Below are 14,366 nucleotides of genomic sequence, written 5' to 3'. Positions count from 1 at the left end.
AGGAACTCTATTCAGAACTATTGTATCTAAAAATTGATTTTTCAAAAATTTTTAATTTTTTTTTATTAAAAAAAAAATTTTTTTATGTATCAGGAACTCTAGGTATTCACGAAATGAAGCTATTAGGCCGCTCAGAATTATTGGATCTCGATTTTCGATAAGAAGTTAGCACCCCATTTTTTAAAAATTGTTTAAAATATTTATTAAGCGGAATTCTTGTTATAAATTATATAGAACTCTTTGTCTCATCAAAAAGAAACGGGAACTCTAATCAGAACTCCTGAGTATTATAGTTGGGGTGCTAACCTTCACATACCCCTAAATTCGGGAACTAATTTCATAGTGCTTCGAAGTGGTCACCCATCCGGTTACATACCGCCATCCATTATGCTTGAACTTCTGAAATCGTATGGAAACCGTTACACTTCGATGATCCACGAATACCTATATAACGATCATGGATGTATAATTACAATACATCTGTTCAATATGGTCCTGATAGAAATTTGTGCAGTTCAACTGAACATCCAGTCAGTAACTGTCTAATATTTAATCTAATGTTATTACGACTATTTTCAGGTTAGGAAATCATACGCTGTACTTTCACAGTATCAGTTATCATGTACAATAACAGTATGGTAGCATTTTGTGAAGATATTATGGGATATCGCACGCTTGGTTATCTGGATAGATTTTTTGTCGTTGAAAATTTTCAACACAGCACAATGTCCTAGGGACGTCCATTGGACGTTCAAAAGATGTCCGTACATACTAACAAAAGTGAAATTCCTCATACGGTCTCAAAAAAATTTTCACTTGTCAAGTCAGCGAAAACAACACGTCGCGAGCAGATTTAGAAAATTTTTTGTATGAGATGAACATTTTTAAAATGTCCAAATGTGAACATACTTTGTACGTTGAATAACGTTTTTTTTTAAAACATTCGTACTAAGTCCATAGACGTTCGGACTAAATAAAAACCAGATTTGGACGTCCAATGGACGTTGTGTGCTGTCTGGGATTAAAGCTATTGTACACTATTCTAATCTAAATATAAAAATGAGATATCTCAATTGATAAAATGCCCAAAATTTATTTTATCAAATAGCACAATAAAATGTATCGAATATTTCACGGTTTAATTCGTTTATATATTTTTATTAAACGTATATCTTTACGTCGATTTTTGTACAACGGTTTTAAAGTGCACTGAGTGCGCATTAGTTCAGCCAATGAAAAACGCTATTAATACAGTCGTGATAGCGCCAAACTGAATACGTGATTCATAGTATAAGCGAAAAAAAAAATTACCCGTATTTTTTCGTTTTGCAAAATTGATTGTTTAAACGATAATTGTTTAAACAAATTGTTTAAAAATGCTCATTTTGAAAAAAACTAAAAGTGCCATTCGATTCTACGATTCAAAAACAAGAAACTTTTATTCTTGGTATTTTTTCGATGCTTTGTTTATGCAAAAAATTGTTATAAATATAAACGGTTTGCATGTGCAAAGGCGGCTCCGTCCATGCTCTGGGTTTGCATATTGTTTTTTTATTTTCCGATTTGACTCGTCTTTCCTCTCATTTTGACGTGGCTTATATCCATGAATCATTTCTCACTGATCTCGGGGTGCTTTTTTACCGTGAGTCTAAAAAACTACATAAGCCTCAACTTATAACAATTTATAATAGTTTATAATAATTTTTTGCATAAACAAAGCACTGGATCGAAAAAATATCAAGAATAAAAGTTTCTTGTTTTCGAACGTAGAATCAAATGGCACTTTTAGTTTCTTAAAAATGAACATTTTTTAACAATTTGTTTAAACAATTATCGTTTAAACAATCAATTTTGCAAAACAAAAAAATACGAGTAATTTTTTTTTTTCGCTTATGCTATGAATCACGTATTCAGTTTGGCGCTATCATGGCTGTATTAGGCATGGACCTTAATGGGTTAATTATTTATAATACTATTCATGTTTACTTAATCTTTTATAATTTGTATAAATAATTAATATAATAATATGTATTGTTATAATATTATTGTTATTAATATGTAATTTGAATATTATTTATAGGAAAAGACGCGTTTCGATCGATCTGTACACGAGTATGAGATGAGAAACGTAGATTACAATAATGAAGAGAAACAATGGTCTTTTAATGATGATGTAACAGTAAGTAATTATTTGTCTTAGTATTAAAACATGTTAATTAAAATTGATCTTTTCAAAACAGCAATTCGTTGCATACAAGAGCAGGGAGGAGAACGATTGTTATCTTGAAGATGTAAGACAGGATCATAATATTATTTCACGTAAGAAGCGACAATTCAAGATACTCTATGCATCGGCAGTCCTCACGAAAATAGAGGTAATAATGAGTTATACGATATGTTGAAATTGTTTTATTTAAATGTACATATCTAAAAAGATTATAATTATGTTTACTATTTCCATAGTTGTAAATTTATTATAAATTAAATTATAAACAGAATATATACATATATACAATATTTAAATTAAATATATCATCTGCCTACCCAGTAAGCAAGAAACATTTTGGAACATTTCAGCAACATTGTAGTAACGTTGTAACATTGCTACAATGTTACTGAAATGTTCCAAAATGTTTCTTGCTTACTGGGTAGTTTCCTTGTGACTTGTATTCTTTATGTAATTATATAGTCATACATGTTTAAGAACAATAAAACAATAATAGGATTTTCATTAGTTATTTAAATAGTTACATGTCGGAATACATCAATAGTACAATATGTTGAATCAGAAGAAAAACATTAAACATCTAAATTTAATATTTTAAACAGGCGTGGCGACTTGCTGGAGGTCGAATCGTTGATTTCTGTAATGGACGCAATATCCTTTTGTTACAAACAATGAGACCTGTGCCTGGGCAAGCTCTCGATCCCTTTATCAATGAAATTTCTATAGACAAAAATGATATTTCGTCCAAACGCATAGCTAATATGGTTTTAATACCGTTGAAAGCTCGGACAAAACGACAGATTCAACTCGAGCAACGAGAGAAGTTGAACAAAAATATCAATCGAATTCGAAATCGTCGGCAGACGAATCAGTTTCGAGGAAAGTTTCGTGGACAGACGCAGTCTCAATATTTGAATTTTGGTAACGATGAAAAAAAAGAGGGCAAGGCCGAAGCTGAAGCTACTCAGCAATCTTCACACGCAGTAGTTAGTAAGTATTTAAATACTCGATATTCTATTATATTACATAATTGTATAATAATTAAATGCTTCTTTTTTACAAGAAAAAAAATTATATTAAAACAATCTAATTAAAAATAACAAATAAGTAAATTAAAAATTAAAAAATATTTTTACAAAATATAATACGAGATTAAAATTGTGATTTATAGTTAACTATATAAATAAGAATTTTATTAAAGACAAAACTTATAATTATCATGTTTTTTAAAATTATTTATATAAGTATTTTAATATGTTCTCTTTTCAGGTGGTAGTCGTGGAATGGGTCAAGCGCAAAGTATGTCATCAGGTGGCACCGGTTGCGAAGATTGTCCCGGATATCCTGGATATCTTGGATATCCTGGCATCGAAAAGGCATCGGATAAGGTACGAGCTCCACCTGCGCGTACTGACGGATATGTGCAAGTTCCAGGTGCTGGTACACCTGGTATTGCACAGCCAGGAGTCCCATCTTATTCTGGCGGGCAGATAACATATCCAACTGGAGTAGTTCCTGGAGGAATTAGCACTTATCCTGGTATTCGCTCTGGCAGACCAGAAATGTATCCCGGAGGTGTTCGTCCTGGCACTGTCATACCAGGAGCTGATGGGATGTATCCTGGAGGTGTTTATCCTGGTACCATAATACCAGGGACGTATCCTGGAGGCGTTCGTCCTGGAACGGTGTCACCAGGAACTGAAGAGATATATCCTGGAGGTGTTCGTCCTGGTACGATGACACCTGGAGCTGAGGGGACGTATCCTGGAGGTGTCCGTCCTGATATTGTGATACCAGGAGTTGAGAGACCGTATTCTGTAGATGTTCGTCCGGGTACCGTGACACCAGGAGCTGATAGGATGTACCCTGGAAGTGTTCGTCCTGGAAGTGTAACGCCAGAAGTTGATAGGACATATCCTGGTGGTGTTCAACCACCTGGAACTATAATTCCAGGAAGTGATAGAACATATCCCTCTGGAACTTTAATCACAGGAGATCGTGGTCCATATTCTGGAGATGTTCAGCGTGGAGGAGTTTTACCTGGTGTGATGGTAGGAGTTGGAAAATATCCAGGAGGTATTCAACCTGGAGTTCCACCAGGACAAAGTGTGTATCCTCCTAGTGGTATTGTAACCACTTCAGTAACAACAGGTGCCACTGCTGTTACTGGTGTTGGAACTTATCCAATTAGTACTCCAAGATTAACAAGTGGAACATATCCGGGAGTTCCTGGTACAGCAGTAATTCCTGGCACAGGAGTAATTCCTGGCACAGGAATGATTTCTGGCACAGGAGTAATTCCTGGCACAGGAGTAATTCCTGGCACAGGAGTAATTCCTGGCACAGGAGTAATTCCCGGCACAGGAGTAATTCCCGGCACAGGAGTAATTCCCGGCACAGGAGTAATTCCTGGCACAGGAGTTCCTGGCAGAGGAGTAATTCCTGGTACAGGAGTGCCTGGCACAGGAGTTCCTGGTACTGGAATTCCTGATACTAGAATTCCTGGTACTGGAATTCCTGGTACTGGAATTCCCGGTACTGGAGTCTATCCTGGTGGTGTTCGACCTGATGCTATCCCAGGAACAAGTGTCGGGACATATCCTGGTAGTGTTGTGCCAGGAACAGTAACTCAAGGAGTTTATCCTGGACAGCAGACTGTTGTGTACCGCCCTGAAGGTGTTCCATCAGGCACTTTACCAAGCGGAGGTCAAGTTCCTAGTACGATTACGACTACAACATCTGGTACTGGTACACAAGTAATAACTTATCCAGAGGGTCGACTAACGAACGGTCAAACAATTTACCCTAGTGAGACTATTCAACCTGGAAGGATTCCTGAAGGTACTCAAGTTGTGTATCCAGGTGTTACATATCCAGGAACTATTCCAGGTACATATCCTGGCGGTGCACAACAAATTCCTTCTGCCGGTGGTACTTTATACCCTGGCCAAGTAATCCATCCAGGTGGTCAAGTGCCAACTTATCCAAGCGGACAGTACCCAGGCACGGGTATTGGAATTCCAGGAAAGGAAGGAGTTCAGTATCCAACTTATCCAAGCGGACAGTACCCAGGCACGGGTATTGGAATTCCAGGAAAGGAAGGAGTTCAGTATCCAACAGGCATAACAGGAGGTCAATTATCTGGAAGGACTGGTGTGACTGAGCAGTATCTTGGTCAGTTTCCAGGTGGAATCAGTCAAAGAGTAGACAGTAGTCAGTATCCAAGAGAATTTTATCCGGGAATGGTTGGACCTGCAGGTATGGAAGAAACTGGGGGATTAACTAGACCGGCAGGTCCAGCAGTGACAGACGACGATACCGAATCACAGGCATCGAGTTCCGTGCAGCAGGTGGATTCGGGTACCCAAGCGAGCGCTTCGGCTCAGGGTAAATACGGATCGGGTACAGCTCAGTCGCAAGTGACAGGTACCTATAGCGGTTCAGGCACCTTCTCTGCCCAAGCTGGTACTAGTGATGCCAACAAGAGCGCTCAAACTGAGATCAGTGGTGGTAAAGAAGGAGCTGCTAGCAATGCGCAAGGCGTCGCCGGTTATGGCAAAAGTCAAACACAAGTTCAATTAGATTCCGACTCCGGAGCTACCTCGACAGGTGCTCAAAGCAGTGGATGGAACCATGGGTCCAATTCGCAAGTGCAAGCAAGCTCCAAGGGCGGAATGGCGGATGCTCAAGCCAACGGCGAGGGCAATACTTCCAGTCAGGCGCAAATCGGGTTTCAGCCGTACTTGAAGAGTGAAGATGAGAATGTGGAAAAGCACGAGACGCCATTTCGCGGTAGCGGAACAGCATCGGCTCAAAGTGGCACTCATCGAGGTCAGTCCCAATCGCAGCTACAAGGTTCTTTTCAATACGGGATCACGTACACCGGCGCAGCGCAAGCCGGTTCTGGATCTGGTGCCGCATCCTCGAGGAAGCCCTTTAACTTCACTGATTCCGAACTTTTCAAGTCCTTTAAACCAGCTCCTTCTTTGAAGCGACCAACAAATATTGACAGTGCACAGTCGAATCTGTCGACAAATTCGAATTACAGGCAGGATGAAAACAAGCAGAATCGCGAGCAAGGCTTGCAAAGCAGCTCGACTTCGAGACAAACCGTCATCCTGGCTTCGAAAAACAATCCGGACGACGCTGACAAGAAGGTGCTCTCTACCGAAAAACCGCGAACGGATGACACAGCGTACGATGAATACGATGATGACTACACGGACGAAGATGATTATCCTACGGGTTCGAAGTTGACGATCAAAGAGAAATTTTCGGAAACTTTTCCGGGCTCGAGCCCGAGTCATCAAAAACTTGACAAGACCATTCAGCAGCAAAGTCGCAGTCAGACACAGACAATACAGGTCGCTAAAGGGAATCAATATAACATCCACGTTAGGCAAGATTCAAACGTACCGCGAACGGATGATACCCTGCAACCGGGACAATCCGTATCAGGATACACCATCCCACCTGGATTCCGCGGCCGAGTAATGTCGGCCTCTGGCACCGAGACTGTTGCTCAGGGTGACGGTAAATCTCAATCGCAGACTGTATCTTTAGTACCTAAGGACTTAAATAATACCAAATCATCGCTCGTCACAGAGACCAGATCGCTTCAGACCAATCACAATCGTTACATTGGCCGGCATATGCCGAAAAACCAAGAGCCTTCCCTTAATCAAAATATATCTTTCGACAAGCGTACGAAACCTACCCCGGCAGTAGCGTCGAAGCCGAGTTACTACACCGTGACCAACAGTTTCGCTGGCAAAATGAACGGCAGCAACGAACCGAGAAAGTACGAACATCGATATTATACTAAGAGTTCCACCTGTGGATACTTCACATTTTCCTGTAATGTCGTGTACGGTTCCAACGGTAGGACGAAGATCTGCAAGCCAAAAGTGCCGACGTATCCCGATGGCACGCCTATAAGATGTTGAATTATCAGAATATATATATAGGATGCAGCAACAATTATTTCTGTAAAGCATTCTGCATTAAATCATTTTTCTCTACATTGTATAGTACAGTGAAATTTGTGACTCGCTTAGATAGATTAGATCGTACTTGACTAATTGCTTTCGCGCGCCATTGTAGTTCATTGCATCATAAATTCGAATGAGATATATTCCCTCTTCAGTAGCTTTAACAAGTAGATACAATATAAAAATAAAACGAATATGGACAGAAAGCTTTCGTTCCTGTGGATTAGCAAATGAAGACTAATCTTTCAGGAAATCCACAGGTTGAAAGTTACGCCACAAATGTGTACTTCAATGCTGTAATTTTTTTATTGAGGTACTTCCAAATTATTGACTGTATAGTATGGTGGACGTATTGTTACATCAAATCGCTGCTATTTATTAAGTTTTCAATAAAATACATTTTAACTAGAAGGAAAATCTTTTCTTATCTTCTTCTCATCAGTTATGAAATATAATTAACAATCTTCTCAATTTGACGTACGTTGTATTGTATGAAAGTTCGTTTAATTTTTATCTACAACTATATTTGCGACACGGCAAACTCGCAGATACATATGTAGATAGAGTATTGCTTTGACTTATGCTATATATTTTCGATATTGACGTAAAATGTTCAGTTATAAATGTCAGGTATCATATCTTGTACATACTGTATCTCGCTACTCGATTTCGCCAATCTTTTTCAAGACGAAAAATACATGACAAAACATGTGTTTCATTACATATATATTTTTCATTATATATATATATTTCGTAAATATGTATATATATACAATATCTTTACACCAATTTTTAAAAAAGGAACGTACAAAATAAAATAATGCGGAATGTAAACTGTGTACAAAATACACATTGCTGATGACAAATGAAAAGAAGAAAGACATGTTCAGCATTTACAAAAGTAGAAAAACGAATATGAGCGACAATGAAATGATTATTTACAGGAAATAATGATTAAAAAAATTGATCTTCCTCTCACGATTGAGTAAATAACTATTAAACACAGTAAATACTGCAGATGACCTATCTTTTACATCGATAAAAATTGTATATTGTTGATTATAACATAAAATTAAATAACATAAACGCAACACATATATTTACATATATGCTTCAAGAAGTATTGACATTTTCATTATTAAACACAGTAGGCGCGTATCTCACGATAGTCATTCGACACGTACAATTCGCCTAGCACAGAGTCAAAGATTAAAAAAGAAAAGAAAAAAAACTGTTATCAAGTCCTGTACTTTAGGCCCACTATGAAATCACCTATCCAATTTGCCTTCGCTATCTGATTTACAACACTCCATCACTATCGACACGAGCAAATACTAGGCTTATTGCCGATCGTAGACTATAATTACGTTCAATTATTGTTTCATCGATTCAAAAGCGACGACTATATTAATAACGTACCTTCATTGTATTCATTGGAATTGTTACCTTGGAACTTTTGTTCCTCAGCCCCGTCTACTTCAGTGTCTACTGAAGTTTCGCGCGTCTCGTTATTGCTGTAAAGCAATATATTTTTTAGTTACACATATAACATACTTTAAGGTAAAATATATATTTTTTTAATTTTAATGTAGAAGATTGTGAATACGAGTTACAGATACTGATTGATTATTCTGTTTACCTATTTCTAAAATGTTCCAGTTGTACATTTGCAGATTCCAATTGCTCTACGAGATCCTCGTTGGTCCGTTGCAGTTTCCGCACATTATTCGTAGCAGCGTCAACCTCATCCTGAGCGGTAGCCAATTCTTTCTTCAATTCTTCGACTCTCGTTCTCACTCGCTTCACCTCCGCCTCATATTGCTCAGACCGTCTCATCGCGTGTGACAACTCCGTTGTTTTTTCCACCAAGGATTGTTTCAGCGACGCTTGATACTGCTTTACTTCAAGTAACACCTGCACAAGAAAAGCAAGATAATAACAGCCTTAACTTTAAGGATTACTAATTTGTAAGATTATTGAACGGACCATGTTGCGAACTAGAATCTCGTGCTGCAATTGTCTCGTATCTGTGTCGGCTGTAGATACCGGTCGTGGTCGCCGCGATTCTGCTCTCTCTTGCAGTTCATATAATTTTAAGCGGAGCAGCTTGTTCTCTCGTTCCAAGGAATTCTTCTCAGTTTCTAGTCTCTCCCTTTTACTCCACTCTGCTGCATTTTCAACTTGAAGTTTCTCTAACTAAAATTTTGAAATATAAAGATGTAAGAATATCTATGATATAGCACATATAATGCGTATAAAAGTTAAAAATAAAATTTAACAACTTTATCAGAAATACTTATTTATTAATTAATACTTAATGATTTCTTTAAAGAAAATGTGACTGTAAATATTCTTATAGTAACTTACTTCTGTCCTTAATTCTGTCAAACGACGGTCCATGCTCTCTCCATTACTTGTATTATCTATTAAATCCGCTATATGTTCGTCACTGAGTTCAAGTTGGAAACGTTCTTTTAGCTCTGATAATTCTCTCATTGCTTCGGCTTTACTCTCGGATAATTCCTCACATTGCTCTCTTAATTGTCTAACTTCAGCTTTCAATTTTTCCACAGTCCGATGTAGAGAATTGTTTTCCCTTATAGAACAGAAGTAAAATAAATTTATATACGACATAATCAATTAATTTTGTACATTGAGATTTCGTGCAAGACTTACTCTCTTTCCACAGAAATAGTTTTCGTTGCCTGCTGCAATTTTGTTTGCAACTCTGACATTTTCTGAGTTAAAGATTCTTCGTTATACATATCTAAAGGTGATTGTTGTTTCTCCAATCCATCCTTTTTGCCATTACTATCCGCGACTAGTTTCGTGATGCTTTTATCTAGCGAATTACTGGGACTCTCCTTGTACAATTCTACTGCATGTTTTGGCACAGCACCTTGCAAAACATACTCTTCGATATCTCTTTCTGGCAGAATATTGTGACCTACAGAAGCAACATTTGCTACTTCAAGTGAATTTTTACAGGATAGCATATCCCTTTGTGCACCTAATGCCTCACTGGCATCGACATTGTTGTAAAACTCCAGTTGTTCGTCCAATCCAAAAGTAGCTCTTAATTGCTGATCTGATTCCAGAATAGTAAAGATCTGTTGATCAAATTGCCCAGCATGTTTCAAAAGTATCATATGTATCTTTTCCATCTCTTTCTTTAGCTGTTCGTTCTGCAGTTCCAGTTCTTGAGATTCATGCTTGAAAGTATTAGCATCTTTAACGGCAATCTCTAATTTCGCTCTCAGAGCCTTTGCCTCATCTCTAGCCGCGTTCCTTTCATTCCTTACTTTGCTCCATTTCTCACGCCAGTTAGCAGTACAGTCGGACCACCATCGCATCGTTTTTTCCATTTGTGCTGCTCGTGCTCTTGCTTCCTCAAGCTCTCGCTGTCGTAAGGCCTGTTTGATGAGAAAACACATGCAGCAATTAATCGATAAAGTCATTGTCAAACAAACAATATTATGGTCAACTAAATCTCTCAAGAAACTTTTCACTTATAATTATTATAAACTATTATAATTATTAAAAACTTTAAACAATATAGATTAGAAACGTGGTACGAATATAAAACAATGTAATTAGAAAGGCATATAACCACGAATGCCTGATATCTATGGCTTAAAAATATTATATTTGATATACTACAAAATAAATAAACGTTTCGGTCTTGAATCAGATCTTCAGTATTACCTTAATTAAACGTGATACGAATATAATACAATATAATTTCGGTCTTAATATTACAGTCCTACACTTATAAATACTTTAAGATATTACAGATATCCGTTAATATTTTACTAGCAGATGTTTTATTCCGCTTCATTGATAGATGTGATATTTTTTCTCCCATTTAAACACACAATGTTCCATACGAGTAAGGTTGTCAGATAGATCTTGATACGTGAACCAAACTTAATAGGTAAGCAAAATTTTTCTCAATATATGTCCACACAAAAGTTCCAATTTCTGTGTCGAAGATGAGATAACCGCAATCAAAAACATGGAAAAATCATGTGATAATGATCAATGCTAAAACCGTTATATTAGGAATATAAGCAGTTATCTCATCTTCGACACAGAAATTGGAACTTTTGTGTGGACATATATTGAGAAAAATTTTGCTTACCTATTGAGTTTGATTTACGTATCAAGATCTATCTGACAACCTTACTTGTATGGAACATTGTGTGTTTAAATGGGAGAAAAAATATTACATCTATCAATGAAGCAGAATAAAACATCTGCTAGTAAAGTATTAAAGGATATCTGTAATATCTTAAAGTATTTATAAGTGTAGGACTGTAATATTAAGACCAAAATTATATTGTATTATATTCGTATCACGTTTAATTAAGGTAATACTGAAGAAGGTCTGATTCAAGACCGAAACGTCTATTTATTGTAGTATATCAAATATAATATTTTTAAGCCATAGATATCAGGTGTTCGTGGTTATATGCCTTTCTAATTACATTGTTTTAAAAACTTTAATTTATGATTATACATATATAATGCAAAATTAAGATTAAAGCACAATTTAAGTCTGCAGAAAAGAGCTACCTCTTTAGATTCCCACTCGCTGTCTACGTAACGCGACGAGGATGGTACCTCGTGCTCCCGCATGTATCGTCGCGAGGAGGTTCCGCTTGTTGTCGACTGTGCCATGGTACGAGCAGCGCGTAACCTGCAGCTTTGTTTTCGCTGACAGCCCCCGGGCGATCTTCCAAATTGTTGCTCCTTTGCCTCCGCGGCACCTTCCGGCACCGATTTAATGCTGATTAAGCATCCAGAGCATCGTTCCTGCCTCGATCGCGTCGTTTAAATGTCATCAGTCTTGAATGAACAACCAAATTCCGTACATACCACTGACAATATCGTACATATAAACGTACACATGTAGTATACACACCTGATATGGCTGAGACACTACACACACCCATATTTAACGATAGCCACTGATAGCCACCTCCCTCGCGGAAAAAGAGGAGCTCGAGGGTTGTCTAAATTGCTGCGCGCGTAAATTTGAAATGTCATGAATATTATATGGATGTACTAAGGATATAAATATATAATACAAAGATGCATAATTTTTCAGGGAATTTAATAGATTTAGGTTATTGTCTTTATAAAGTCTTTATAAGCTAAAAACGAGCCTTTTAGAGTGCTAAGAAAATTCTAAAGTTTCTAAAAGATTAAAAAACGGATTTTTTTAGGTAATAAAAGTTGAAAAGATTTGTTGATATATAGTTCGAAAAGATGTTATAATTAAAGGGCCCGAGTATTTTATAATTTTTTATATAATTCATCTTATAGTATTGTATTTATACAAACTTGATTTTTTCTCAATGTTTTTTATCTTCGATTTTATTAAAATCTTTACCTTGAAAGTTTAATACATCTAAAACTTATAAACATACAATTCGATTTATTACTACAGATATTGTTACAGACATCTCAATTTATCTTCGCTTTCTACCGCCAACCTTCTTGTGCAAATCCCGCTTGCCTTTTCCTGCCTTCGGCTTTTTAGCAGTTTTACTTGCTTTTAATGCGCCTTTCCTCTTTTTACTACCACTTGTTGTGGACCGCTTTATCCTGCAGATAAAATACACAAATAAATATTACATTATTATACTCAATAAATCTAGATTAAACTTGCACAAGTAAAAACTTACTCTGCAATTCCTGTCGAGTAATCATCGCGTACAATTTTCGTGTTACTCTTCAAAACGCTATCCACCAGGTTTTTGTTCTGACGTTTTTCTTCAATAATGTTTAATGGAGGTGCTTTCCTTTTTCTTTTCATTCCTGTCACTTCCTTGGCAATTCCTTTTGCATCTTTCTCTTTCGGTAATCTGTAAAAATTTTACATTGTACTATTTTGTTGAAAGAAAAAAATGTTATGGCATTAAAATTGCAATATTCAAAGAGCATACCTAGACTGGAATTTTCCAATAGATGCAGTCGACGTACGCGCTATAGTTAGAGCTTCAGAAAGCTGTTGAGAACTCGAAAAGTGTTCTCTGGTAGGCAAACCAACTCTCGGTAATTTGATATTTTTCGATTTGGCTATATTGCGAAGTCTTTGCAATTCGTTTTTGGATTGCCTTTCCTGTTTAGCTGTTTTAGCTTTAGCAAACAGATCGTCGGTCGAGCTACCATCACCCTTGGCCTCTATTATCCATTCTTTCTGTTCTTGAGCCTTTACTCGTTTGTAACCATATGTTGGAATCCATTTCTAAAAAAAAAAGATTTAGGGCATCCGATAAACTGAATGATTAATTATAAGCCTTTTCATTAAACTATTAATAGTAATTTAAATACTTTGAATATAATCAATAACTTTTAATAACTTAAAATATAAATATTACAGAATAGTTTTGAAAGTAAAAACAAACCTTCAATTCCTCATCCCACTTCAGTTTGGATCTACCTTTCTTTTTGGTTCGAATTCCCTTCTCTTTAGCAAATTGCTGCCACTTTGTCAAAGGCTTGGGCTTTGGAATGACACGTGAGCGTGGCAATGTATAGTTAGGCTTAGGCAACTTAGCCACTATAGCTTCGTCCATTCGTTCTACTGGCAATTCCCAGATTTTATTGATCAGCAACTGTACGTTGTCTCTTGTTAGATCTTTCAAATATGAATTTGGTTTTGACCTACAGATATAACACACATTATAAATATTTTTCAGAGATGAAATCAATCCGGAATGTTTCTTACAGTGCCAACATATATACAAGACGGAATTACTTTAGAGCCTTTGCGTCAAAAACGTTATAATCGGATGCGAGCAGAGTTCCCAGATCGATGTCAAGCTCCACATTCTTGTGAACTTTTGTCGATTTACTTAAATCCTCTTTCCCTCCATTCTCTTCTAAGATCGATTTCACAAGATCCATTATGGGGACCAGGACCACATGAGTCAAATTCTTGCGAATTTGAGGTTATACAATCGTATGCGATCTCCTTCGCAGCTGCACTGTATTGTACTTTCCGCAGTAATCCCAGTGAGAAATGAGAAGAGTGCAAAAGATAAATATTCAATCGGAATCGATCAATCACGGATGTCTGGCGATGTCTATTTCAAATAGGACACGCGATTGGCTGATATTGCTGCGCTCAGTAATGGCCG

The 14,366-nt window shown here is 37.0% G+C and overlaps 3 protein-coding genes across 3 annotated transcripts in view; 1 reads left to right on the top strand and 2 right to left on the bottom strand.

Moving 5' to 3' along the window:
• LOC108764764 (mucin-19) overlaps window positions 1–7,985 on the top strand; it is a 12,704-nt gene extending 4,719 nt beyond the window's left edge. The window contains exons 2-5 of the mRNA XM_018513140.1: window positions 2,081–2,179; window positions 2,241–2,375; window positions 2,830–3,217; window positions 3,497–7,985. Of these exons, the coding sequence (XP_018368642.1) occupies window positions 2,081–2,179; window positions 2,241–2,375; window positions 2,830–3,217; window positions 3,497–7,173 (4,299 nt within the window). The 3' untranslated portion in view covers window positions 7,174–7,985. The remainder of the gene's footprint in view (window positions 1–2,080; window positions 2,180–2,240; window positions 2,376–2,829; window positions 3,218–3,496) is intronic.
• A 341-nt stretch (window positions 7,986–8,326) lies between these two features.
• Window positions 8,327–12,201, bottom strand: LOC108764718 (coiled-coil domain-containing protein 102A). Its single transcript, XM_018513063.1, has 7 exons — window positions 12,143–12,201; window positions 11,794–12,066; window positions 9,895–10,631; window positions 9,586–9,814; window positions 9,205–9,414; window positions 8,858–9,132; window positions 8,327–8,732 (listed from the first exon to the last, which is right to left on the bottom strand). Exons 2-7 carry the CDS (start codon window positions 11,896–11,898, stop codon window positions 8,621–8,623), a joined length of 1,668 nt encoding a protein of 555 aa, XP_018368565.1. The 5' UTR covers window positions 11,899–12,066; window positions 12,143–12,201; the 3' UTR covers window positions 8,327–8,620.
• Window positions 12,202–12,662: 461 nt separating this feature from the next.
• LOC108764722 (ribosome biogenesis regulatory protein homolog) lies at window positions 12,663–14,202 on the bottom strand. The gene is made up of 5 exons (XM_018513071.1): window positions 13,985–14,202; window positions 13,632–13,890; window positions 13,170–13,471; window positions 12,909–13,088; window positions 12,663–12,828 (listed from the first exon to the last, which is right to left on the bottom strand). The coding sequence occupies exons 1-5, from the start codon at window positions 14,131–14,133 to the stop codon at window positions 12,693–12,695; spliced, it is 1,026 nt and encodes a 341-aa protein (XP_018368573.1). The 5' UTR covers window positions 14,134–14,202; the 3' UTR covers window positions 12,663–12,692.
• Between the last annotated feature and the right edge of the window lie 164 nt (window positions 14,203–14,366).

Source organism: Trachymyrmex cornetzi, unplaced genomic scaffold (assembly GCF_001594075.2).
Source record: "Trachymyrmex cornetzi isolate Tcor2-1 unplaced genomic scaffold, Tcor1.1 scaffold45, whole genome shotgun sequence".
NCBI lineage: Eukaryota > Metazoa > Arthropoda > Insecta > Hymenoptera > Formicidae > Trachymyrmex > Trachymyrmex cornetzi.
The sequence above is the reverse complement of the archived record's forward strand: the minus strand, read 5'-3'. Positions and strand labels throughout refer to the sequence as shown.

Bases quoted from the DNA above. Each gene is read 5' to 3' on its own strand.
- LOC108764718 (XM_018513063.1), bottom strand. From the start codon at position 11,898: ATGGCACAGTCGACAACAAGCGGAACCTCCTCGCGACGATACATGCGG. The intron at 10,632-11,793 runs GTAGCTCTTTTC...CTCATCAAACAG, and splicing joins GCGAGTGGGAATCTAAAGAG to GCCTTACGACAGCGAGAGCT. The intron at 9,133-9,204 runs GTCCGTTCAATA...TTTCTTGTGCAG, and splicing joins AGATTCTAGTTCGCAACATG to GTGTTACTTGAAGTAAAGCA.
- LOC108764722 (XM_018513071.1), bottom strand. From the start codon at position 14,133: ATGGATCTTGTGAAATCGATCTTAGAAGAGAATGGAGGGAAAGAGGAT. The intron at 13,472-13,631 runs GTTTGTTTTTAC...TTTTTTTTTTAG, and splicing joins AGTGGGATGAGGAATTGAAG to AAATGGATTCCAACATATGG. The intron at 13,089-13,169 runs GTATGCTCTTTG...AAATTTTTACAG, and splicing joins ATTGGAAAATTCCAGTCTAG to ATTACCGAAAGAGAAAGATG.